At 32.5% G+C, this 26,656-nt stretch overlaps 1 protein-coding gene across 11 annotated transcripts in view; it reads right to left on the reverse strand.

Moving 5' to 3' along the window:
- The window catches only part of LOC143222961 (exonuclease GOR-like), a 63,994-nt gene that overhangs the window by 8,281 nt on the left and 29,057 nt on the right, over nt 1-26,656 (reverse strand). For 8 of the 11 annotated variants that reach the window (XM_076450230.1, XM_076450271.1, XM_076450297.1 and 5 more), the window contains one exon: nt 4,611-4,820. In XM_076450230.1, the coding sequence (XP_076306345.1) occupies nt 4,611-4,820 (210 nt within the window). Of the gene's footprint in view, nt 1-3,255; nt 3,484-4,610; nt 4,821-4,939; nt 5,091-5,233; nt 5,388-26,656 lie in introns of those variants that run through there. The other 3 variants (XM_076450289.1, XM_076450279.1, XM_076450307.1) reach the window with 3 other exon arrangements.

Raw genomic sequence — 26,656 nt, forward strand, 5'->3', positions numbered from 1 at the left:
AATGTCATAGGTTGTTAAAGCATTCAGTAACATCACTTATTGGAAACAGTCTTATAGTAAATGTTACTACCCATAACTAATCACTGTCTGGTGTATTACCAAGAATTTCATACCAATACATCTTACTTTGCGAGTTAGAATTTTTTTTTTTAACTAGGTGAGAGAATTCAAGTTAAAAGGTTTCTTGTATAGGTTTATATTGTACTTCTTACATTGTATTTAATGAAATTTGTGTTCTATAAAGACTTTAAACAACTAATTTTTAGTTAACAGTTAACATTTACATAATACAAATTAACAGGTCTGTAAATAACATTTGTTACTACACATACTGCAAATACTTAGGTTTGGGAATTAAAATTTCCTACTATTATTATAATTAAACCAATCAAACATATTACATTTATTAAAAATTCTTAAGTTTTCCAGTTTTAAATAATGGATAAAATAAATTATCAAGGTTCTTACCAGAAATTTAATTTTCATTGGGAAATTAATGTCTAAATTTGTGTAAAGTAAAAAATGAATAACTTTATATGACAACAAATTTCACTCATTATCTTAACCTTTCTCATAAGAACAAAAGGTACTTTTTATTACAACTTTATAAGACCCTTTATGACAACCAACATATTCAACAATTTAACAGCACATACCATCATAAGACAACTTGCAATGTAAAAAAATAAACTCATAAAGAACAAACATGTGTTTAAGATTAATTCTTTAAACCCACCACTTCTAATGTTCAAGCTTGTTTCCAATCTCTTTATTTCATCAAATTAACACTTACTTCCTCCTTTCACTAGTTAAACTTTTAGCATATTTGAAGGTTTTATCGATAAATACACTTGAATCCTTTTTTTCTACTACACCATAATGCTACTGGTGCAAAATGAGCTACTAATGCTTTTCAAATTTTGTTAAATAACATAAATAGCTTTAAAACTTCCCATATTAGAATTCATCTTCTATGCTCAAGTCTCTTCATTTTGGATAAGAGAAGCATCCCAACCATTTTAGTACCATCAGCAAATTTATAAATATTACTTGAATACTTCTTAAAAAAACAAAAACAAAAAACACACTAACAGGATACCCTGAAACAAGTCCATGATTCACATTTTTCCATTTGGAAAAATTCCTTTATCACTTTGTTCCATTAAACTAATTTTCTATCCACTTACTTTTACATGTAAATGTAATTTATAAACAACAGGGGACCCATTGGTTCATCTACACTGTCCCATCCATTAAATGACTATAAACAACTGTCAAAAAAACTCTTATCATTCAAAAATTATCAAACCCATTAAACTCCTTTACGTTGGCTGCATCCATCACACCTGTACGTAACTCATTTCAAAAACCAACTACTCTATTAGAATTATAGCTTAATTTAAATTTACTTTTACACTGCCTGCTAAATGTTACATCTGTCTCACCATAAATTATAATAAAAGATGATGCATTAATACTGTTAATTCCCTTATAAGTCTGAAACATATGAAGAAGATTCTTTCTAAATCTTTTTTAAAGAAAAAATTTTATAGATCCTAAACTGTCCTCATAATATAACCATGTATCATTCTAAGAGCTTCCCTCTGAACCCTTTAACAGTTCAATATCTTTCCTAAGATAAGAAACCCAAAACTGAACATTATTCCAGATGTAGCATACACAGTTATAATTATAAAAGCAAAGTACTGGTCTGTCATGCTTGATTTCTCCAAACTTTGCAAGTTACAAAAGTCAAATTCAACTTCTTTTCCCATAATACTCTCTCTTTTCATTGCCTGTTCCCACTGAATTCAAATGCTAATATATAAACAACTTCTAAACTTTGGGACTTTTTCTATTCTATGAAAGCCTGTCAAGAAGGCAGTTTTTATACAAAGGATTTATTTAGCATTGAAAGAAATTAATTTATTGTTTGTTATGATGAGAAGTTTTTGAATGACAATCAAGTACTTACAAGAAATATGGTTTCAAGAGAGCTATTACAGTAATACAATTAACATGATTTTAAAATAAGTGATCAATGAATGTTAGGACAAGGACAAATGCTGGGAAAAAGACTTTTTAAATATAGTAAATATTGCTCATGATAAGCTTTGGTTTCCTGTCATTTTTGATGAGCTTTTATACTAGTATAATTATAACCTCCTAAGTCTATTGATGCATAAACATTCAACTCTCTAATTACTCTCCATGAAGTACCTCTTCAAAATGATTAATTAGTAAATTCAAAACTTGAAGGCTGGTGATAAACTTTCATTAAAATAAATAAATAAAACCAATGTAGTTCACACAACAATGGAAGGTATAAGAATCAATTCCTGCTCAAACTAATTTAATTGATGTTGGAAGTCAATATAATTACCACAAGTAATGAATTGTTAAGAACTGAAGCTATTAACAAATATTAAAAATATTCATTTCAAAATAACTAAAATGAATCTTTTCCAAAATGTTGATTTTAACATTTTTGTATTCTATCTTCTGCGTATATTATTCACTTAACCAATACTTCAAATTTTCAACTATCAGTTCTTCATTGAACCACAACAGGTTAAGTAATAATATACATATTTATGATCAAATAACTTCTAAAATTATTAGGGGTGTAATCCTGTAGGTTTGTAAAGAAACATTTATCTCTCACTTCACCTACAGTACTCTTCTCATATTTCAAATGTAGATTTTTTCCTGTGTTGCTTTTTTTTATTACAATTAAGTGTGGATCGATGGAACTGCAATAACATCTCTAATATGGAATGATTTATATATAATTATTTTTATCATTAGCTGGAACCCCTCTACCTTTACATATGCTTCTGCTTTACAGTAATATCTTTCAATCAATGATTTTATAAATTTGTGATTAATTATTTAACATGATTGCCATATTAAATAACCAGTTCAATAAAAGCTCTTCTGCAGGAAGAGTGTAAAAGGGAAATTGTGGTGGCCTTTGCTGATTAAGTGACTCTTACACTACATGTACAGTATTTTGTTTACACATGCATGATCAATTCCATATTCAAACACTTTGAATATTGTGTCATTATCACTAACAATAAACATAATACCTAACTGATTACATTTATGTACTTACCTTTTCTTTTCTTTTTTTACCAAATTCAGATTTCGTTATAGCTTACACAACGTTCATACTCCACAAAAAACACAGAATTTTTCATATATTATATACAACGTACTACACCGTTCATTTTAATCTTATGTTACTATTACCATCTTGTTCCTTTGTTTGGCTGGGTAACAAATATCGTTGTCCGAATTTAAACTTTTCAAAAGTCATTACTACAAGTGGGTACGACAGAAATGAATTACTTTTCTGTGGTAACAGTGTTTAAAAGATTTGAAATATCCTAAATCCTTACATCAGAAAATGATTCACTAACGTTATTTCCCTCTAAAAAAAGTAATATCACTTCTCAGAATTTCGACGATGATGTCAATGTTATCTCCGAGTCGGCGTGATGTAGTACTACTTGTAGTATTAAGCTATCATAATTTATCTAGTTCAGGCCTGTCGAAAAATTATATACATAGACCTCATTGCGTAAATTCGGTGAATGTATTGTAATAATAGTAGATTATCTTATGGCGAGTTTTGATACGATAAAAAAGAACATGTAATTTATTTTTATAACATTTTGCAATCATGTAATTACCACTATTGTTTGTTCATCTGCGGTCGTTTAACATTTCAGAGGTAGATCCTTTACTCTAATTTTCCAAGACGAATGACGATGTTTTCTAACAAACATAGGTAACTTTCTTTGTTTAATTTGGAAATATCTTTTGGATGATTGAATATCACTGAATTCCAACATGTTTGCTGATGCTACTGGGATAGTTTTTAAATTCTAATAATATTTGTATCTCCGTTGAGGCCTTTTGCAGCATTTCAATATTAGTTTTACAAATACGAGCCAGCGTTAAAGAGCGCGCTTTCACTTTTCAAACTTAGCTAAACTCATATTTCGGATATATCAATACATGATTGGATTGTTTAATCGATAAAGCTATGACCTCAAAGAAATAGTCTGCTCTTCAAAATAAATCACGTCTGACACAAATTTTGGGACTGTTTTACTTGATTCTGGTAAGTTGTAATGATACGTTATCCACATTATGAAATAAAGTCAAACATTAACTTTTAGTTTTACGTACTTCATATACTAGAAATTTTAAAATTAAGATTGTCAGCGATTTGCTACCGTTTTTGTAAAATTAGGAAAACATTAGTTTTTCAATATTCGCTTGTATGCACATTTTTCAAAGCAATCATTATTTTCTAGACTAACATTAGTAACAATTACATTATGTTTATGAAAAGAATGAGAAGCAAATATGACAAAGACTTTGAAGGTAAAACAATAATGTACAATTTGTGAATTTTAAAGCAGTACTTTAATGATAGTATGATTAAAATTTAGAGTAAGCTTAACTTTAAAACTTATAATTCTTGTAACATTTTTCTTCCCCGGTCGTGATTCTTATTGTTAATATTAATTATTATAATAAAATTCTTACTCAATTCAGTCAAAATATTTTGAGTGAAACACGAAAAAATATCGTACCTTGTATGTGAGGATTATCTTCATCGTTCCGGCTGAGAAGAAAAACGATGACAAGAATCATAGACGATATTACTGACGTAACAATAGCAATTTCCGAGTGTTCACCAAGAGATTCAGTCCACACCGCCATGCTGTTTACGAGTAGAACAAACCTCGTGTGGTGCAGAAAGCAGTAGTTAAAGCCCGAGAAAAACAGGAGCAAATATTCATCTATGAAAAATAAAATCAGTCAATAAATGAAATACTTTAAAAGTAAAGAAAAATTATTTTGTACATATTTACATCATGTTTTTTTTGCATTTCCATATTTTTTACTCATATTGGCTCACTGTTATTAGCTGAAAAGTCTCTCTTGAGAATATGCTACATTATCAGCTTTTTAAATTTTGCACTTTGATTATATCTGAAGAAGGGAATAACGACGAACATCTAATTGTTAATGTTCGGTTACTACATTTCGCTCCAAAGCTTTTACAAGTGATGTAACTATTGCTCAACATCACTTAGTTCACAAAAGTGACTGAGGACGTACAAAACGTGATGTCATCACTTGCTTTGAGGTGCCGTTTTATGTTATCGTTACTCATCAATTTTATGAAATAGTAAATGGTGATTTTACTTACGTAAATATCAGCGGTTACATTGGAAATCTGGAACTGTGAAAGAGGCAGTGACCAACCAACCTCATTTGTCCTTCCTGAACCTGTAAGCACTTGCAGTTACATTTTTTTTTTTTACTTCCAAAACTTGACATGTGTTAGTATATATCACTTCACTTGAGATAGCCAATTACTGGATATCAGAATTAGTACACTAATATATTCGCCACTCCCACCTCTCCTTGTAGACAGCCGCAGTTTCAATCTTTTCCGGTGAAAACCAGTTTTCGTATATAATCTATGCTTTTAATTGTATCTCCTCTACAAACGTTCGATTGTTGTAAAAAATTGTTTCAGCTCATTGTTCTTCTTCATAGTTAAAGTGGCTCTTCTTAACAACTTCTTTATCTACGAAAGCTTAAGCCGCCCTCACTTTAACCACTGGATAATAAGTAAAAACTAAATTACGAATTAGGTCAAACAGAGGCAACACAGTTGTAAATATCTTAATATATTGATTTTAAAATGATAAATTATTTATTCGATGTTAAACATAAAGTTACAGAATGTGATATCTATGCTCTGTTTACAGTGAATATCGAAAATTATTTTTAAAGTTACAAACTCATCTCTGAGATATCAGGAGACAAAATAAACAGAGGAGACATAATCTTCTTATGCAGAATACTTCCACTACTTGAGCAATGTTAAAATATCCTTCGTGAAAATAAAAACCGAAATATGTTGTGATGCTATTGAATGTGCATAGTGTTTGTTTTAATAGCGTTCTTTTAGGTAGATTAGTTATTAGAATGATTTTATCCGTAAATGTAAGACTCATTAGGTTTGAGGCTTTATGTACTCCACTCTACCATACAAATTTAAGCCTTCGAGTAACAGACGAAATAGTAAAATTATTCCTATCCGTACTATTGACATCTCTTATGGAATTGTATTTGATATTACGTAAACATTTCGTGGTTAAATGAAATTTGATAACATGTTTGTAATTCATATACGTACCGAGAATGGATTCTTTTTGTTTGAAATTCACTAAAATATTGCGTACTCCGTTTTTTCAATAACTTTAAATTAGGTGGGAAACTTTTGTTTCGCTTACGAGCCATTTTTTTGTTATATTATATTTTATTTGAATGCACAGAGTTTATAAAATGTAAAATCAACCAGGATAAATTTTGCTGTATTACAGTTAAGTGATTTGTTTAGACTACGTAGAGTTCTAAAAGAATATGATAGTTATGCAGGACATCTCAGTAACCATGAGGTTAAACTTATTCCGCAATATGTCAGACTCACCAAACACTTTTAGTACAAAAGCCACTTTCAGCGAAATGGTATGACAAAAATGAAGAACCGATCGACTTATCTCGTAAGAAGCACCATATATGGCAACTCTTTCAAAACTTGGGTATCAGTAGTAAATATTATACTCTCAGGTCTCTACTCAATAGTCTGACGGTACCTGAACTTTAAGTGTCTATAAATGAAAGAACAAATTCACATATAAACCTTAACACACTAATACTGCTGTCTGAGATGGAGTTCTCAGGGAATGCACACATGTATTGTGTAAACTACGAAGCTTAGAAATATTCAGATTTTCTTACTGTTATTCTAACGTAGACATAAATGTTTTTGATAAAAGAAATAAAGACAACACGTAGAATTCAATATTCATCTTCCGTTATTGAATCATTAATTATTTTTAGCAGAAATATTTCGTTAGCAACTTTGATTTTTTCTGTACAAAAGACTTATACTCTTTACTGAAAGCTTGTTACATTTTGTATAAATACAGAAATTGTATCGGACGAAGTATCACCACACCTTTAATACTTATGAACAAAATACATAGTCTAACAACAGGATGTTGTAATAGTAACTTTAACCGGGTAACGGTATTACGGTGATGGTAACGGATTTACATCTTCTGAATTTTAAAAAGTAAAAACGTGTGAAATTATGCATTATCATTGTAATGCAATAATACTCAATAAACTCGAATACCTAAAATGGTTTGTGATAGGTATTTTATTGATCTGTTTGTTTTTTAATTTCGCGCAAAGCTACTCGAGTGCTATCCGTCCCTAATTTAGCAGTGTGAGGATAGAGAGAAGGCAGCTAGACATCACCACCCACCGCCAACTCTTGGGCTACTCTTTTACCAACGAATAGAGGGACTGACTGTCATATTATAACGCCCTATGTCGAGCCTTATTGATCTCTAAAAGAATAAACTACAAATTTCGAATACAGCTACATAATAATAATAAATTAAAATATCAAATTTTCCGAGTAGGTATATTGAATGTTACCAATCCACTGTATTTTTTTCAGATTGTACTCACCGTCAGTTTGTGTCTTTATGTGTATGTCTGTTGGGCTATTTAGTCTGTCGGAATAAAGTGCCTGAAATGTGGGGGTTCCCTTGCATATTAAATAATTAAATATGAGGTTCTGCAAAATGTCGTGTTCTGTGAGGGGTCTATCTACTTCACAGATTGGTCCTGACAGTTGCGACAATTGGATATTTGCCTATCTCTTCCCACTAACTGAATGATCCGGTAGTAATAGAATCAGGTGGTAAATAAACAAAAAATGTACACGTAATTCAGAAAAAAAGACTAAAGTTGCACGGCGAAAAGAGGATCAAAGAGAGAGATAAACTTTACCATTTTATCGGACGTATTTATTTTTATTTTTTTTCAAGTGGCTAACACGAAGATTTTTTACTGTAGAATCCAAATAAACATAAGGGAATAAAGCGTGTTATGCCTGTATCCAGATTATATTTTAGCAGTTTTAAAACGAGAAACGTTATTTTGGAACGAAAATGTTAAAAATGTTAAAATTTCATGTGGACACGTCGTCACGTTAGCTTTCAGCACAGCACTGGTTATTTTAACGTTATGTAATTTAAAACTACCCCAATTTTGGCAGAAAACATTTTTTAAGTACCTGTTTTCATGACCAGTGCTCGAAATTTAGATTGAAATGAGTCCTATAACATTGTACAAAAGAAATACAATAGAAAGAGGATACACTAAGAATAAAATAAAAACACAGAAACTAAACAATATGAGTGAGTTTTCTCTAGAGAATTATGGGCATAGCTTTTGCACACAATTGGCTACTGCTTAGGCAGAGCAAATTGCAAAAGTATAAAGATAGCACTTGATTGACCTTGATTTACATTTTATATTAAAACATTATGTCTTGTAACAAATGACTTCCAACGTGACTAAACATTCCACATGAACAGATTTTCGATATTACACAACTACTTTACAACAATAGGGAAAATTAGGACTTCTGACTCATCCAGTATATGATTCAATACACAACAAATGTAAAAAATCTATAAAAAATATAAGAAATAAACTGTACATTAAAACATACATGAGATGCTACTGGAAATACTTGAATAGGCTTATTCTATCTCTTAATATTCTTTTCTCTTTCTTTTTAGTAAACTGGACAACCTAACATACATAGTGAGCATGTATTGTTTAAAACTAATGTGACATATTTACTTCAGGCATAAATCATTCATCTCTTAAACTTATTTATTTTAAGCACTGAAAATAGTTGTTATAATAAATATAAATACAGACAGCCTTATTGTAGAATCAAGGGTAATAAGTAAAGTGGCTCGGCATTGCCAAGTGGTTAAGGTACTCGGCTCATAATCTGAGAGTCTTCTGTTTGAATCCCCATCACAACAAACATGCTCGCCCTTTCAGCCCTTTGGGCATTATAATGTTTTGGTTAATTCCACCATTCGTTGGTAAAAGAGTAGTCCATGAGTTGACGGGTGAGTGGTGCTGACTAGCCACCTTCCCTCTAGTCTTACACTGCTAAATTATGGACGGCTAGCGCAAATAGCCCTCGTGTAGCTTTGCGCGAAATTCAAAACAAACAACAACAAACCAAACGTAGGTATGGACAGTTTGGTCTGTATTGCTATTCGTGATAGAAAGCTAGTAAAACTGATTCAACATTTATGCTGTCGTCTTCTCTCTAATATTAGTGATGGAGAATATCAAGGATCCATTATTTGAAGCATAACAATTCCAGATGTGGTTATTTGTTGAGTATAAGATCTCTGAACCGCTGGGTTAAGGCTGCAGATGTTTTTAATTCAGCCAAAACCTGTTTCATCAGAACTTACCAAATGATGAGTTATAATATGTTAGTCCTCGTTGTTAGGGCACTCGACTCGTAATCTGAAGGTCGCGAGTTCGAATCTCAGTCGCACTAAACATGTTCGTCCTTTCAGTTGTGGAAGAGTTAAAATGTGACCGTTAGTCCAACTATTCGTTGGTAAAAGAGTAGCCCAAAAGTCTGTGCTAGCCATCCCTAATTTAGCAGAGATAAAATAGAAGAAAGGCAGCTAGTCAGTTTCACCCCACACCGAAGAGTAACATTGTGCAAAGTTCAAAACAAATCAAATCTAATGTGCTGTCCATCATGGCTTAATAATTAATAGAGACTAGTCAACTGGTAATTTTGACTACGATACTCCAACTCCAACGATAAATTTACCATTAACTATTCAGCTTATCACTTCTGATGCATGAAGTATATTGCATGTAGTTTAAAGGTAACACGCAGAATTTAACACTCCTACGAAAAGTGGGGCCTAATAGGCCCCAGAGTAACTTGAAAGGTTATTAATATTAGGCTAATAATTTTGTATTTAAATGAAATTGCCATTTAAATCCATTAATGAATGGATTAACGAGATTCCCACTGTCCCTATCTACTATCTAGCGAAACCACAGCCAGGGGAACGGGCTTGGAGAAATCAGGACTAGAAACGTCTTTTCGTAGGAGTGTTAACTTCAACTACTGAATAACTTGAATCAGAGGTGAAACATAATAACAATCTCTCAGCAGCTGCTCTTTTTACACTTATATGGATGCTGTATATTCCACAACCTATAATAAACTGAATCAAATTGGTGTCTTTTCAATTCTGTTAAGTGCAACATTAATGACAGCCCCTGGTGCTTCCCACAACGTTGAAAACCTCATTATAGTTTTATTCAAAATGTTTGTTGTTCAGCGTGTGAGCATATTTGTGGTAATATTGGTCTTTGTCCATGATATAAAAAGAATAGGATTCTATACTGTATCCTTGTGGTAGTTGGGACATAGTCCTATTTTCTATATTTCTTCATCTTAGTAAACAGTTATGTGTGTAATAATAAATTCTGGAAAACTAGCTATGTAAGATGCTTGAATATTATTATCTTTATTCAGCTCAGGGAACTACAGCCTTTCGGTCTATGCACGTATCTATTGAATCATTATACATTTAATTATTTTGTGTTTAAAAATAAAGTGACTGATATTACGCTACTTTTGTATCTACTTTCTTTCCTTTATTCCTACAAGTCAAATTTATATGCACTCTGCAAACATTTCTTTTCGAGTATCTAATTACTGTGGGTTACTTAACTTACCTGTGAAATACTACAGAATAGGCTAGCAAGGAATACATTTTAATGTCATAGCTACGGGATTTGTTATTGCATAGTTTCTAAATTTTATGTGGTAACTTCTATATACTTATTTTAACTTTGTACTTATGTTAGCATCGAAAAATAGAAAATATTTTCAAAATAAAGAACTTGTGGGAAAGAGAATGAGGAGGCCACTGAAAGGAAAGTATTATCCAATAACTTTGTCTAGGGGATATTCTACTGTGGATAACTTATATTAAAGACCAAGTCTACGATCTCAATCTATCCACAGGTTCTGGTGGAAGATATACACTTCAGGACTTCCTAGGCTGTTGAATAATTTTTACCGCTGGATTTGAACTTTAACAAAAAAGAGATATGTATTACTGAAGGTTCCTATATCCACTTGCATTCTGGAAGTTCTGAAATTATTGGAGCCCTCTGTAAATGGTTCAGCACCTAATAGAGCATCTGAAAAAGGAGCTCAGTGAATGGGACGTAGTTGTAATTAAATTTATCTAACTATTGAATCCAATTCACAGCTATCTACTGGGTTGAGTTCAAGGCTATAAACTTTAGCACCTCAGCATAACTTGGTTATTCTTGCATATTATCTGTATCATTTACGGAGGAAGACATTAATGACATTGATAACTACAGACCAAAAACTGTCCCCATTGATAAGTTCATATAAAATACTTGTGAAATCATGTTACACGATGCTTATATCAGAGAATTTATAATCTGAGGTCATCATTGTGATAACTGGATTTGAGGTGACCATATCAAGCATTTGCAGGAGTGGATGGAGCCTACAATTGTAGTTGCAGTGGTACCACCTCAGACAGATAATCTTTTGACATGACATCATCTTGAAAGACTCAAACCCAACCTCGGTCTTTAACTACAAGTGTTTTAATTCACACACACTGAACACTAATAAGCTTGTCACAAGTATCAAGTGCCTCATGACAACTGTACCATCACAGCAGCAAGTACCTCTCACAAAACAGGAATAAGACCATACTTTGATTATAAAATGATAGAGAAGTTCAATAAACATCACTCATACATTGAACCCAGGCAAATAGGAAGAATTACTATTACTAGTAATTACTAGTTTATGCCCAATATCAAAACATGGGATCAGATGCAAGCTATGGCTGTTAATATCTGGTTCTTTGAAGCTAATGAAGACCAGACAGGTTTCGACCAACCATCTGAGAAGCAAAGTATTAAGACTGTATCTGAAGGTGTGGCAGCCAGCCCATTTTATATAAATTGGGTGCAGCTGGTTGAACTTCACACCAGAACATGAGCCACAAGAACTTTGGTCAATCTTGTTGTGTAATTATATGTGAAGCTATAATTTCAATTTCCTAAAAAACTTGATTTTGACTAATTGACATAGGTTTCGACTGAGAGGAGAAGCATGTTTCTGCTTTATCTTTGACCATTTCTATGCATGATTAATACTATTAATTTAAGATTGAGGATTGATGTTTTAGGAATGAACCTTCTGCAGAAGTTATTAATACCAAAATAGCTTGTGCAACAGAAGTTTTGCAGCTTTACAGAGAAATTATACAATGACGACCTGTACGAACACAGAAACAGTATATTGTAAGAGTTTATCTTCAGAAAAGTCACATTGCCTCTGCATGTACGATTGGTATTCTTGGAGGTTATGTGGAGACAGTATGGCGTGACTCTGGAACAAAAATATGAAACATATTTTTTGTCCCGAAATCAAGCTGCATTTGATTGGACATCTATATTTCTAAGTGTAATCTCTGTGCCAGTATTAACATATAAACACAGATACACAGCTATTCATTTTCTGATTGAACAGTTCAGTAAATAAAGCAATAGAGAATGGTCACTGTTTCTTCATTTCTACCTTGGCTGAGGAAAAATGCACATCCACTATAGTATCTGGACTCAACACAGTGACATGAAGACAGTAAATTACTAGATTAATTTATCAATGTGTTCATGAGACCAGACGACTGCAATCATGTAGACACAAGTGGCTCAAATCCAATAAAATAACCACCACACAGGCTCCTTTGAAACACTAGAGATGTAGCCAGTACTGAAATCAAATGAATTTTTTTGGATGAAATAAACGCCCTGCAAAGAGCAGTTGAAGACTAAAGTTTTGTGGGAGTTTAGGTGAACTAACGTTAACGTAACATAAATACTTTCTTCTGTTGTGGGCAGATGGATATCTGGACCATCTGTAAGGTACTTGATGATAATAATAGATTCTGTATACTGGGAAGTCAAATCGGACAAATAAAGCATACTTGTGATTGTTTTCTGGACTAGAAATCCCTTGTACAACGCATCTGCAACTGTTAGAGGATGATAGAGCTTAAACCTAGAGAGATGTATCGTATATATATAAGAAAGTTTTGTCAGACTGGAACATATTTGGTAAAGAAGTTACAAAATGCCTAGACATTGCGTATTTTCAAAGTGTATATTCCCATTAGCAGTTCTGCAGGCTTACAATACTAAAAACCAAATTTCAATTCCTGTGGTGGCAGAGCATGGGTATCCCACTGTTTTGCTTTGCACTTTAAAACAAGTAAGCTAATCAAATTGTACAACATACCAGCAAAATCGATTATCTTTTGCTTTGAAAAAATAACCATACCATGTGTTGTTAAGAACTACTTCATAGTATTTTCTGGTTAAATAGTCTGTTATATTGTGAGCTTATCTTATTCATTCTTTGGGGAAGTCAGTTTTACCTGAGAATATCAAACACCTGTCCACTTAAAGCATGCAGATTAGCCCTCTTTAACTTAGCTTTGTTCTTGTGCCATTCATACTTTGCTAGGTTCATTCGTTTTTGGTTTTTCTGTATCTTTTTGTGGCTAGTGTTTTTAAAGAATGAACATAGACTTTCTTAATATTGTAGATATTATCCTAGTAGAATTAGTCCTGTTAGAGCTAAAATGTTATCATTTTTATAAGATTCATTCAGTTCAACAGAAAGTCTTTTGATTCAGTGTAGATCTTGGCTTATGCTTCTACAAATAAAATAAAGTATAAAATGTTTTATTTCATACAATTTTGTTATCTAGTATTTTTGTTGATTCAACCAAGTCAAGTTTAAATACACCTTATAAATATTTCTTATTGAATATCGAGTTATTTTAGTTTGTTTAACTTACAGGTGGAATATCTTCAGTCCTGACGTGTGGCCCACGATTATTATTTGAAATTTAACTCATAGTAATTTGATATATTTCAATACATTGTATTTGTTGTTATTTTGTTTGTCTTCTCTACGACAATACATCTGAGGTTATCTGCTACCATCGCTAATGGTAATGTTATGGGTAAAGCAAATGGCTGACAGCACCAACAGCCAACTTTGGAACTACTTTATAACACTTCCAAGGTTAAAAGAAGATGTATTACACCAAGTTTCCATTCCGATTCCCATAGGTTATAAGTCGAGTGTTTCAACCACCAATCTCATTTGACTGAAATATTTGTGGAAAAGAAAGAGCAGACTCACAGAAAAGAGCAACATTTACAGTTTTTGGCTTCAGTCCAGAATAAATTGATGCATCCTTCAATCATCTGGCCTGAAGGTAATGCTCATTCGTAGTTTTGTGTACAATATCTCCACTTTCAAAAATGAACCTTCAGTTAATTTATTTTCAGTATGAAGTAGTTGCAATATTTTCCGTATTAACCTTGCAATCTTGTTTGGTTTAAAATTTCTAATGGTCAGCTGTGCATAACTGTTCCTAATTCTGAGCTGATACACTAGAAAGGAAGCAACTAATGCACAACATTCACTGATAACTTTTGAGCTACATCTATCAGGCCAAATAGTACACTTTGACCATGTATTCATGGCTACAAAATGTAGAGTGCGTTTTTGTAGAGACAGGACAAGAATTATGAACCTTCGGATTTACAGTTTGGACAATTTATTCATTTGTTCATGCTCGAATATTCTTTAAGTCAAATGACCTTGGAAATAAATCTCATGACTGCTAAAATATACATAATTTTTGCATATATAAATAGCATTTAATTCCTGCCAGATCTCTCTGAACCTAGGAAACGAGATATGTTTTTGATATTTCTAAAATAAAGGTTAAAACATCATAACTGATTTTAAAACATTGTGACCTGATATTTAACTGAAGTAACTACACTTCTTCTCTTCAGTACCATTCCAAATAGTAGCCTACCTTTTTTGATAAAGCATGTATTTATATTAGATATTAAAACATCCTTAATTCTATGCTTGTTTGCGGTCACTGGGGGGAAGGGAGCATCCTTAAATAATGTTCCTTCTTGTTTTATTAACTAGCGTATTGAAGGTTAGTTATACTACTAACAGAGTTATGATTTCTTGAATGTAACGTCAGTGATAATATGGTTTAGTCTTATCTATCTTCAGAACCTTCCGTCTGAGTTTATTTAGGCAAAATAATCATGTTGTGGTTTTTGTAGATAAACTCTTTCGTCCCCTAGTGGCACAGCGGTACGTCTGGTGACTAATAATGCTAGGAACTGGGTTTCAGTACTGTTGTTATATCTAATTTGTGTTTAATCCTGAATCTAATTTATAATTTGAAAATTAACAAGAACATCGTTTGAACGAATATTATTTGTAGCACTGATATATTTGTTTAAAAAGAATGCTTTTGGATTTAAAACAAAATCAATAAAACAACTTTTATATACTATATAAACTAGTATTTTGAAAACTTTTTAAAAATTAATCGCGGTAACACAAAAGTAATGCATTATTAGTTAGTTTAACTGAAGAATGAATTATTCTGTGTAATGCGTCATATTCATATCCAGAATTGGTTTAAATACATTTCAAGAAACTTTGATTGCCTAGTTTGTTTACTACGATAACTCTTAGCCAGGTGATTATGGTACTCTATTCGTAACCTGAGGGTCTCGGGTTCGAATTCCCATCATATCAAACATTCTTGTCCTTTTGTGGGGGCATTATAAAGGTACGGTGAATCCCACTATTCATTGATAAAAGAGTTGTCCAAGAGTTGGTGGTGAGTGGTAATAACTACCTACTTTTCTTCTAGTCTTACTTTGCTAAATTAGGTACGGCTAGCTCAAGTAACCCTCGTGTAGATTTGAGTGAAATTCAACCAACCACACCAATTGGTTTAGCAAAATACTTTTATTTAACAATTTTTTTACACAGTGTTGAAACTGTTGCCCATTTTGAGAAAAAAAAACTTATGAGCTGTGGTATAACAATATTTTTTTTCTTGTAGCTTGGTGCATTTCATATTTCAGCAACTTTTTTGTCTGATTGAAAAACGACTTTCCATATCTATGTTTGTTTGTATTACTGTATCTTGGGCGTGTGAATCTATGGCTGTACCATCGTGCTATTTTTTCTTGAATATAAAAATAAATAGATATGCGGTTTTTGTTACTTCTCCAACAGCTGTTTTAATTCCATGAATATAATAAGACCTTCAGAGGCCTGAAACGTGTATGGTTCAGAATAAAATATGCTGGTAGATCTAATTAAAACTATTACATTGTGACTGATGGATATCATGTACTACTTATTTTAACTTATTATGCAAAAGCGCAGACATATGAATGAAATTGCAAGCATTTTGACGAGTTCGAAGGTGACATTTAATTATTCGTATAAGGTTTATTGTTTGTTTAATTTTTTTTTTATTTCGCACTAATCATCCCTAATTTAAGTAATAGACTATAATACCCACCGCCAACTGTTGGCCCACTCTTCGCTAACGAAAAGTGGGATTAATCACAAATTATAACTCTCCCAAAGTTAAAACAGTGAACATGTTCAGTGAGGGAATTCGAATCCACGACTGTTCAATTACAAGTCGAGTCCCTTACGTACCAGACCTGTATGGGATTTATGGTAGAAAATTTGCAGGAAAATGGTGTTTGAGAAAAATATTCGAATCTTTTTATTGCTTTAAATTATATAACACATAAGTACAAAAGTGAACGGTAAAAAATGTTATACAATTTTTTTTTCTATCACCATAAGAGAGAACCATTTTCGGTTTTGTTAATGAATACTTGTTGGCCTTTGACCTCCTCCCCAACCCAGTTTTGGAGTTTATTGGTGTGAGTCATACTGTAGGAATATTGGTATGAGTGTGCGTAAATAAAGTATAAATAAAAGACACGCATACCAAACTTTAAGAAAGATGTGAATACAATTCATTTAGTAAATAATAAAACCTTTTACGACAACAGTTTCTTAAAAGATTGACTCGACAGCTACAACAATCCATACTTTAACAATGGAGCGTAGAATGTCGTTTATAAAGCAGCATCGAGCTAAACTGCTTGTTAAGGGACTAAAATTTTAAGATAGTCTGATTGTGAATTTCGCACAAAGCTACACTAGGGCTATATGCGCTAGCCATCCCCAGTTTAGCAGTGTAACACTAGAGGGAAGTCAAATAGTCATCACCGCCAACTCTTTTGCCAATGAATACTAATCACATTATAACACCCCCACGGCTAAAAGGGCGAGCACGTTTGGTGTGACGGGGATTCGAACCCGCGACTCTCAGATTACGAGCCAAGTGCCTTAACCACCTATCCCCTTTTAAAATAGCCGTAAATTGGAGTGAGAAACTAGAAAATGTATTAGCCTATATATATTTTATCATTTTTGTATTACCAAAAGAATATGGGCGAGTAACACAAACAAGCGAAAGATAGCAAGAGGCCTCTTTATAACACAAGCACAAATTTTTCATCAAAATTGATAACTGTAAGAGAACTCATAATTTTTAGAGGTTTTTTTACAGATATTACTAAAAAACGCTATTCGGGTTGTGGGAAAAAAGAGCATGCACAAAATAAGGTTGGGAATCTGGGGTTTAATATTTTCATTGCGTGAATATTTTCTTGCATACGTTTCATGCTATCGATCCAGCCTGATTGGTGTGGTTTGCTTTTATGTTCGAAACTAATACCTTCCTAAAACCGCATCGATAGCTCCACAGTGGCACAGTTTGCGGATGTATACTGCTAGAAACCGGGTTTCGATGCCCGTGATTGGCAGAGCACAGATAGCCCTTCGTTCAGTTTTGTGCTTAATAATAAACAAAAACAAACCAAATTAACCGTACGGATATTGGAAGAAAAACGGTAGTTAGTGAACACGTATTTTGATAGTTTGTAGATTAATCAATAAACAGTTTTATATTCAACATAGATGTGGAAACATGTCGGTTTTTAACACTCACGTAAAGCCAGGAAATCTTTTCAATAAACTCAAAGTAATACCCCTTGATTTCTATTGCTAAAGACAGCAATTTAAATTTTAAAAAATGATTTAGATATCGAGACAGAAATTTATAATTTCAAACATATATGCCGGACATATAGTTACAATAAAAGGTCTCACTCAGTAGCGAAATATAGTTTTATTTGGAAAATTGAAACGCTGGTTGTAAATTACATCACAAAAGAAAGTAGCGAAAACGTATTATCCAAGTATCGTTCTGACATATTAAAAAATAACAGGAGCCTCAAAGCAAAATCACATTGTCTACACTACTGTAGCGAAGTTTTTAATATATTTTAAATAAATCCTGTAGATTTGTTAAGGAGAATGGTTCTAAAAAATCACTTTCACCGTTTAGTTTTTTTTTCACGCGTTTAGTACTCATTTTCTCTGTTGAGTACTTGAAAAGATTAATTTGTTAAAATTAAAAATCCATATCGTGTAGAATAAAATTTTAAGAATTTTAATGAAAGATGCTTCACTGTTTTTACAATGGAACCTTTGAAGATTCTATATTCGGTAACGAAATTTGAAGTTATTTACCTATTTATTCGGCTAATTTTCTTCTATAATTCCAATTATGTGAAAATTTGAATGTATATTTAATCTTGATCAGCGTTAATTCTGAACTTGTGTTTTCACATAAACTGAAAATCTTGTTTAATGCCATGTCCAGACTTCTTATATGTCTATTTATTTCAATTATCACTTGAATTAGTTTAGAATACTAGCTTGATATTCAGTTGTTACAATGTTACGGTAAGTCGCAATAAGATCTGGACATAGTTGTGCACAACCACCAGCTAACTTACCAACAACCAAATTGAAAGGGCTAATTTTCTCGGAAATTATATAAACTATCGCAATCTCTACCAGGACTCCTCGAATAGTATTCCAGTGTTTGTCTGATCCTACATACTTCGCTAAAGGACGCTCTACTTGTTCATTTTCCAAGGTATGTATATGGCCATCCTAATTAGTTTATTAAACCCTTTCTTATATTTGGAACTCATCTAGTACTTATAGAGTATTCAACTGACTGTTTAGCAACTAGTCCATCCAAACTATTTCGAACAATACCGAAATTACAAAGTTACCAAAATGTTTATAATCAGTTCTTACTCATTTCAGTCTCATGAACTATAACCTCTGGTACATTCTCATCAAAATCACTAGCCTTACCAGACTTATTCTCTAAAGAAAAATCAGACAATGACCCACAATCTTTTTAAAGCAATGGTGGATCTCAACCTACCACTGAGAGAAATGTCACTTTCCTAACTTGCCTTTAAATAATAAACCTTTCATTTGATATATGCAATTTATGATCTTCAATGTCTCATGAAGAAATTAACCTCCAGTTTATTCCAGCAAATGTTCAAACCTCAAAAAAAGAATCAAAGAAAAGAGCAAATAACTTACCAGTTATTACATATCTGTGGCGATTTTTCACCGTATCCAAATCTTCAAGTCCAGTAAGACAATGAGAGATACTATGCTTTCATTTTTAGTTAAAGTTATTACAAGTCAAACAAAAAACTGTCATGATATATAAGGTGGAAAATATCTCTTCCATACAATGGCAGTTAATTTCTCTGTACTCTTATGTGGGGAAAAACCCGTAAATAATTGAAAGTATATATATCCCCTATTTATTTTCAAAAAGACAGATTTTTAATGTTATTTCGGCTTTCTTACAGACGCTTATAAATTAATAAGCAATCCCATGCTGACAATTAACTTCTTCCAACAGCATATCTGTTAATTAGGTCCCATTTTCAGACATTAAGAATTAAAGAAGGCCATGATGACTGATGCTTTTATCAGAAAAAAAAACAAAACATGTACAATAACGATAATGAAGTCATCAGTTTATTCCGCTTCATGAATAAACCATAAATACAGTACAATAGTGTAACAGTTAGATATTTCAAACACCACAAAAATAATTTCAAAGTAACCCACATGAAAATTAGAAATAACCTAAACCATTAATTATCCAGGTTGTTACTGAGGTGAATTAAACACCTGAATGGTTGGTAGAAATGTACACAAAGCTTAACTTGTTTTTCATACCTGGACAAATGGCAAAAAAACACTATAACACCTTCTAGGTTTTAGACAAATATTCTAAGATATAACGTCAAATGATTGACCTTGGGTAGCAACGTTTTACAATGAAAAATAATTATTCATGCACACAGGCTCTATAATGTCGAAAGCGTTTTAGCAGTTAAGTTGTTAAATATATTAGCCTACAAAATTATGTTAACTATTACTACTTTTGCTGGTTGACCCATGAATGTACAGTAAGATATGAAAACAGAAGTGCAAAATCAAAAGCCAGTTAAACATCAGCCGGCATATAAACAAAGCACTTACAAATGAACCAATTATATAAACATTGTTATGAGTTTGGGTGTTTCATTCCACAGCTAAACCACATTGGTCTATCTGTTGGGGTCACTGGCAGGAATTGGACCCTGAATATTTGCATTGTAAGTGTGCTGAATCATCGGTGGAATCATTTTCAAGTAAATAGTCAAGTGCTTTGAAAAAAGTGAATTGAACTCCTTACATAGAGGGAAAAATACCCAGTTTTCAGACTAATTTCAGCAATCACATATTCCTAAACTACTTAAACTGTACACATGTGGAAATCGCTTTACATGTCAGGATCAAATCCAGTCTCACTCACACACCAAGTGATACCTTTACTAAATTAATTAGCGCTAGCCTCATAAAAATAGTAAGTCTTTTTATTTTAAAAGCTCTTTGTCACATTCCTTCCCTCTCACTAATGTAGCCTATCTTTGGATCCAGTTTCTGGCTCATAAAACAAGTACCAGTTAAGTGACATTTTTTTCTTGTGATAATTACAGTTGTCGCACGAGTGCCAATTTTTAGTGTAGAAATTATATTGTTTTTACCTATTTATGACAAATACGAGAATTTATGCACATTAAGCAAATGCTACTAACTGAGCTCAAGCGTTAACACTTACTGTTTTCAAACAAATGCATTTTCTATAACCATGACAAACCTGTCTATCACATGCAACTGATCCGTCCTTCCATCTCTGAACTAAAGTATGGATAATACATAAATATTTGAAGCAACAAGTCTAATTATATAGCTGTACTTGACAGTATACGAATACCACATGACGTGTTCACTATACAGTATCAAATTTTATTAAATTCAAGAAGAGCGTGCGTGTGCCACATCGTGCTATCTGTTGTGTTCACCGAGAAGAATCGAACCCCTGATTTTAGCATTGCAAATCCAAAGACTTATTGCTGTCCCACAGGAAGATAAATTCAATAGGAGTAATTATAAATTTTGGGGTTAATATTTTAATTTTTTATACGAGGCTTTCTTGTTTTTGTTTTTTTAATTTCGCACAAAGCTACTCGAGGGCTATCTGTGCTAGCCGTCCCTAATTTGTAGTGCAAGACTAGAGGGAAGGCAGCTAGTCATCACCACCCACCGCCAACTCTTGGGCTACTCTTTTACCAACGAATAGTGGGATTGACCGTTACATTATAACGCCCCTACAGCTGAAAGGGCGAGCATGTTTGGCGCGACGGGGATGCGAACCCGCGGTCCTCACATTACGAGTCGCACACCTTAACGTGCTTGGCCATGCTGGGCCACTCTTGGTTTGGATTCATACAGAATTCAGACACGACTACAAAGATATTATAATTTATCAAATATTAGAACAGGTTTACATGTATGTTTTACAACATACAACCATTACCTAATGCGTATCAATTAATAAAGGAATTTTAAAAACATGTATATATATGTATGTGCACGTGTGTCTGAGATGCGTATATCATAAAGTTAATTACCCTATGATTTAGTGTAGGAATACACCTTTATTGATTCAGTCTTTTACAATTTTGTTACAGGTTTCTGTATTTCATGCAAGCTTTAAACAAACAGGTGTCCTGATCTTTCCTTAAACTAAATTACAATGTAAGTAAACACATGAATATATCACTATCCACACATATTTAAAAAATGGTACAAATTTTTGTATTTGTCACAAGTTCTTCAATGAACCGAACTAGAACAGTGTTAATCCTGCTTTAGACACACTCCTATATGTACTATTGACATCTCTTATAGAATTTTATTTGATATAACGTAAATTTTTCGTGGTTAAATGAAATTTGATAACATGTTTGTAATTCATATACGTACCGAGAATGGATTCTTTTTGTTTGAAATTCACTAAAATATTGCGTACTCCGTTTTTTCAATAACTTTAAATTAGGTGGGAAACTTTTGTTTCGCTTACGAGCCATTTTTTTGTTATATTATATTTTATTTGAATGCACAGAGTTTATAAAATGTAAAATCAACCAGGATAAATTTTGCTGTATTACAGTTAAGTGATTTGTTTAGACTACGTAGAGTTCTAAAAGAATATGATAGTTATGCAGGACATCTCAGTAACCATGAGGTTAAACTTATTCCACAATATGTCAGACTCACCAAACACTTTTAGTACAAAAGCCACTTTCAGCGAAATGGTATGACAAAAATGAAGAACCGATCGACTTATCTCGTAAGAAGCACCATATATGGCAACTCTTTCAAAACTTGGGTATCAGTAGTAAATATTATACTCTCAGGTCTCTACTCAATAGTCTGACGGTACCTGAACTTTAAGTGTCTATAAACGAAAGAACAAATTCACATATAAACCTTAACACTTTTACATAGAAGGTCGAAACGTTGTTCGCTCTTCTATGTAAAAGTGTTTTCTCAGCCCAAACGAGCCGTTTTTGCATATAAATTTCTCAACAAGTGGGTTTCTCGTCATCACTGATTAAACCTTAACACACTAATACTGCTGTCTGAGATGGAGTTCTCAGGGAATGCACACATGTATTGTGTAAACTACGAAGCTTAGAAATATTCAGATTTTCTTACTGTTATTCTAACATAAACATAAATGTTTTTGATAAAAGAAATAAAGACAACACGTAGAATTCAATATTCATCTTCCGTTATTAAATCATTAATTATTTTTAGCAGAAATATTTCGTTAGCAACTTTGATTTTTTCTGTACAAAAGACTTATAATCTTTACTGAAAGCTTGTTACATTTTGTATAAATACAGAAATTGTATCGGACGAAGTATCACCACACCTTTAATACTTATGAACAAAATACATAGTCTAACAACAGGATGTTGTAATAGTACCTTTAACCGGGTAACGGTATTACGGTGATGGTAACGGATTTACATCTTCTGAATTTTAAAAAGTAAAAACGTGTGAAATTATGCATTATCATTGTAATGCAATAATACTCAATAAACTCGAATACCTAAAATGGTTTGTGATAGGTATTTTATTGATCTGTTTGTTTTTTAATTTCGCGCAAAGCTACTCGAGTGCTAATTTAGCAGTGTGAGGATAGAGGGAAGGCAGCTAGACATCACCACCCACCGCCAACTCTTGGGCTACTCTTTTACCAACGAATAGAGGGACTGACTGTCACATTATAACGCCCTATGTCGAGCCTTATTGATCTCTAAAAGAATAAACTAAAAATTTCGAATACAGCTACATAATAATAATAAATTAAAATATCAAATTTTCCGAGTAGGTATATTGAATGTTACCAATCCACTGTATTTTTTTCAGGTTGTACTCACCGTCAGTTTGTGTCTTTATGTGTATGTCTGTTGGGCTATTTAGTCTGTCGGAATAAAGTGCCTGAAATGTGGGGGTTCCCTTGCATATTAAATAATTAAATATGACGTTCTGCAAGATGTGTTCTGTGAGGGGTCTATCTACTTCACAGATTGTTCCTGACAGTTGCGACAATTGGATATTTGCTTATCTCTTTCCACTAACTGAATGATCCGATAGTAATAGAATCAGGTGGTAAACAAACAAAAATGTACACGTAATTCAGAAAACAAAAAATCTAAAGTTGCACGGCGAAAAGAGGATCAAAGAGAGAGATAAACTTTACCATTTTATCGGACGTATTTATTGTTATTTTTTTTCAAGTGGCTAACACGAAGACTTTTTACTGTAGAATCCAAATAAACATAAGGGAATAAAGTGTGTTATGTCTGTATCCAGATTATATTTTAGCAGTTTTAAAACGAGAAACGTTATTTTGGAACGAAAATGTTAAAATGTCATCTGGATACGTCGACACGCATTTATTACGTTAGCTTTCAGCACAGCACTGGTTATTTTAACGTTATGTAATTTAAAACTAACCCAATTTTGGCAGAAAACATTTTTTAAGTACCTGTTTTCATGACCAGTGCTCGAAGTTTAGATTGAAATGAGTCTTATAACATTGTACAAAAGAAATACAATAGAAAGAGGATACACTAAGAATAAAATAAAAACACAGAAACTAAACAATATGAGTGAGTTTTCTCTAGAGAATTATGGGCATAGCTTTTGCACACAATTGGCTACTGCTTAGGCAGAGCAAATTGCAAAAATATAAAGATAGCACTTGATTGACCTTGATTTACATTTTATATTAAAACATTATGTCTTGTAACAAATGACTTCCAACGTGACTAAACATCCCACATGAACATATTTTCGATATTATGCACCTACTTTACAACAATAGGGAAAATTAGGACTTCTGACTCATCCAGTATATGATTCAATACACAACAAATGTAAAAAATCTATAAAAAATATAAGAAATAAACTGTACATTAAAACATACATGAGATGCTACTGGAAATACTTGAATAGGCTTATTCTATCTCTTAATATTCTTTTCTCTTTCTTTTTAGTAAACTGGACAACCTAACATACATAGTGAGCATGTATTGTTTAAAACTAATGTGACATATTTACTTCAGGCATAAATCATTCATCTCTTAAACTTATTTATTTTAAGCACTGAAAATAGTTGTTATAATAAAAATAAATACAGACAGCCTTATTGTAGAATCAAGGGTAATAAGTAAAGTGGCTCGGCATTGCCAAGTGGTTAAGGTACTCGGCTCATAATCTGAGAGTCTTCTGTTTGAATCCCCATCACAACAAACATGCTCGCCCTTTCAGCCCTTTGGGCATTATAATGTTTTGGTTAATTCCACCATTCGTTGGAAAATTAAATTACAATGTAAGTAAACACATGCATATATCACTATCCACACATATTTAAAAAATGTTACAAATTTTTGTATTTGTCACAAGTTCTTAAATGAACAATAGGTGACCATACTAGAACAGTGCTAAGCCTGTTTTAGACACACTGTTAAATACGACTGTAAGCTTGACATAACATTCATTTGTTTTTAACACCTGAATCACTTATTGTCAATTTGAACTTCATGAGTTGTTAATATATATTGATTGTATGTGGAGAGAGAAGTTGGAAACTCTACCTTCCCCTTTGTTTTAATGGATGTTACTGGTGGCAATATTCAGGAAACTCCTAGTGGACTGAAAACTGTGATATATAAACAAACTTAGAACTGGTCAAACTTACTTTTGTCATTGTTCAGTGAAATTGTGTGATATTCAAAATCACTGATATATACGAGAAAGAAATCAACTACTGACATAACATAGGAACTGGAAATGTGTAGATAATCAAATTAAACAGGGCAACAAAAGAAAACAAATGCATATGTGAACAAATGAAACAGTGTCTTTGTTCACAATGTGTAAACATACATTTACTCACTGGCCAGCTTTTAATTCACAGTGACTTTTGACTGCTTCCACAAGCTTATGCACAGGTCAAAGACAAAATGTGTAACAAACATCCACTCATGATGGGAACGAATGCTAGAATAATTAAGTACAACTCTGTTAAGTTGGAACCATGATCCTATTGGATATTGCACGATACTTAGACTACCTAACTCAACGTTCCAAGTAAGTATATTCAAAGGAGACAACTCCCAACTCATATTAACTTGTACGAGTCTCTGTATCACCAATTCAAGTAATCTTGACACACACTTCAAGAAACAAATAGACAGAGTTAACTGAATATGGAATTCCTGTGTGAAAACTTAAAAAAACAAAACAAACCTGAATAAGAATACAGTCTACACTGGCTATGATTAAAAAAACTCAGGCTGTGTTTTGTTACACATGAAGAATACTTAATTTTACAAACTAAATAATATAGTTTGTTTCAAAGAAACACGTGATTCCATCATTTTGTTGATTATTTGTTTTCATTCTTTATACTTATCACTAACACTACAAACTAGTTGTTTTGTTTCATTTTATTCACTTATAACTGAAGAATTTATCATCACTCAATCGTGACCAGCCTTGCTTATACCATTTGTTATAAAAGAATATAATATGGTGTCAATAACTGTTGTTTGATCAAATTTTTCTGGACATTTGTGTTTTAGGTCTGCTTTTCTCCAACCTTTATCACAAAATAAGCTTCTAACTAAATAATGAAAGCACCTGTTAGCATTTTCCATACAGTTGCTATTTAAACTTTTTTTTTTCATATTTAAAAAAAAACTATTTTACTTTTTTTTTTGGTCAAGTAGAAATTAAATACAATTCTGATGAACAAATCGATTCATATTATTATCAGTAGCCTGGTAACTTACCAACTGATTTAAGAATACTTTATTGCCACCTACATATGTGCAACAAAGTAAA

This window comes from Tachypleus tridentatus, chromosome 1 (genome assembly GCF_004210375.1).
Source record: "Tachypleus tridentatus isolate NWPU-2018 chromosome 1, ASM421037v1, whole genome shotgun sequence".
NCBI classification, from domain to species: domain Eukaryota; kingdom Metazoa; phylum Arthropoda; class Merostomata; order Xiphosura; family Limulidae; genus Tachypleus; species Tachypleus tridentatus.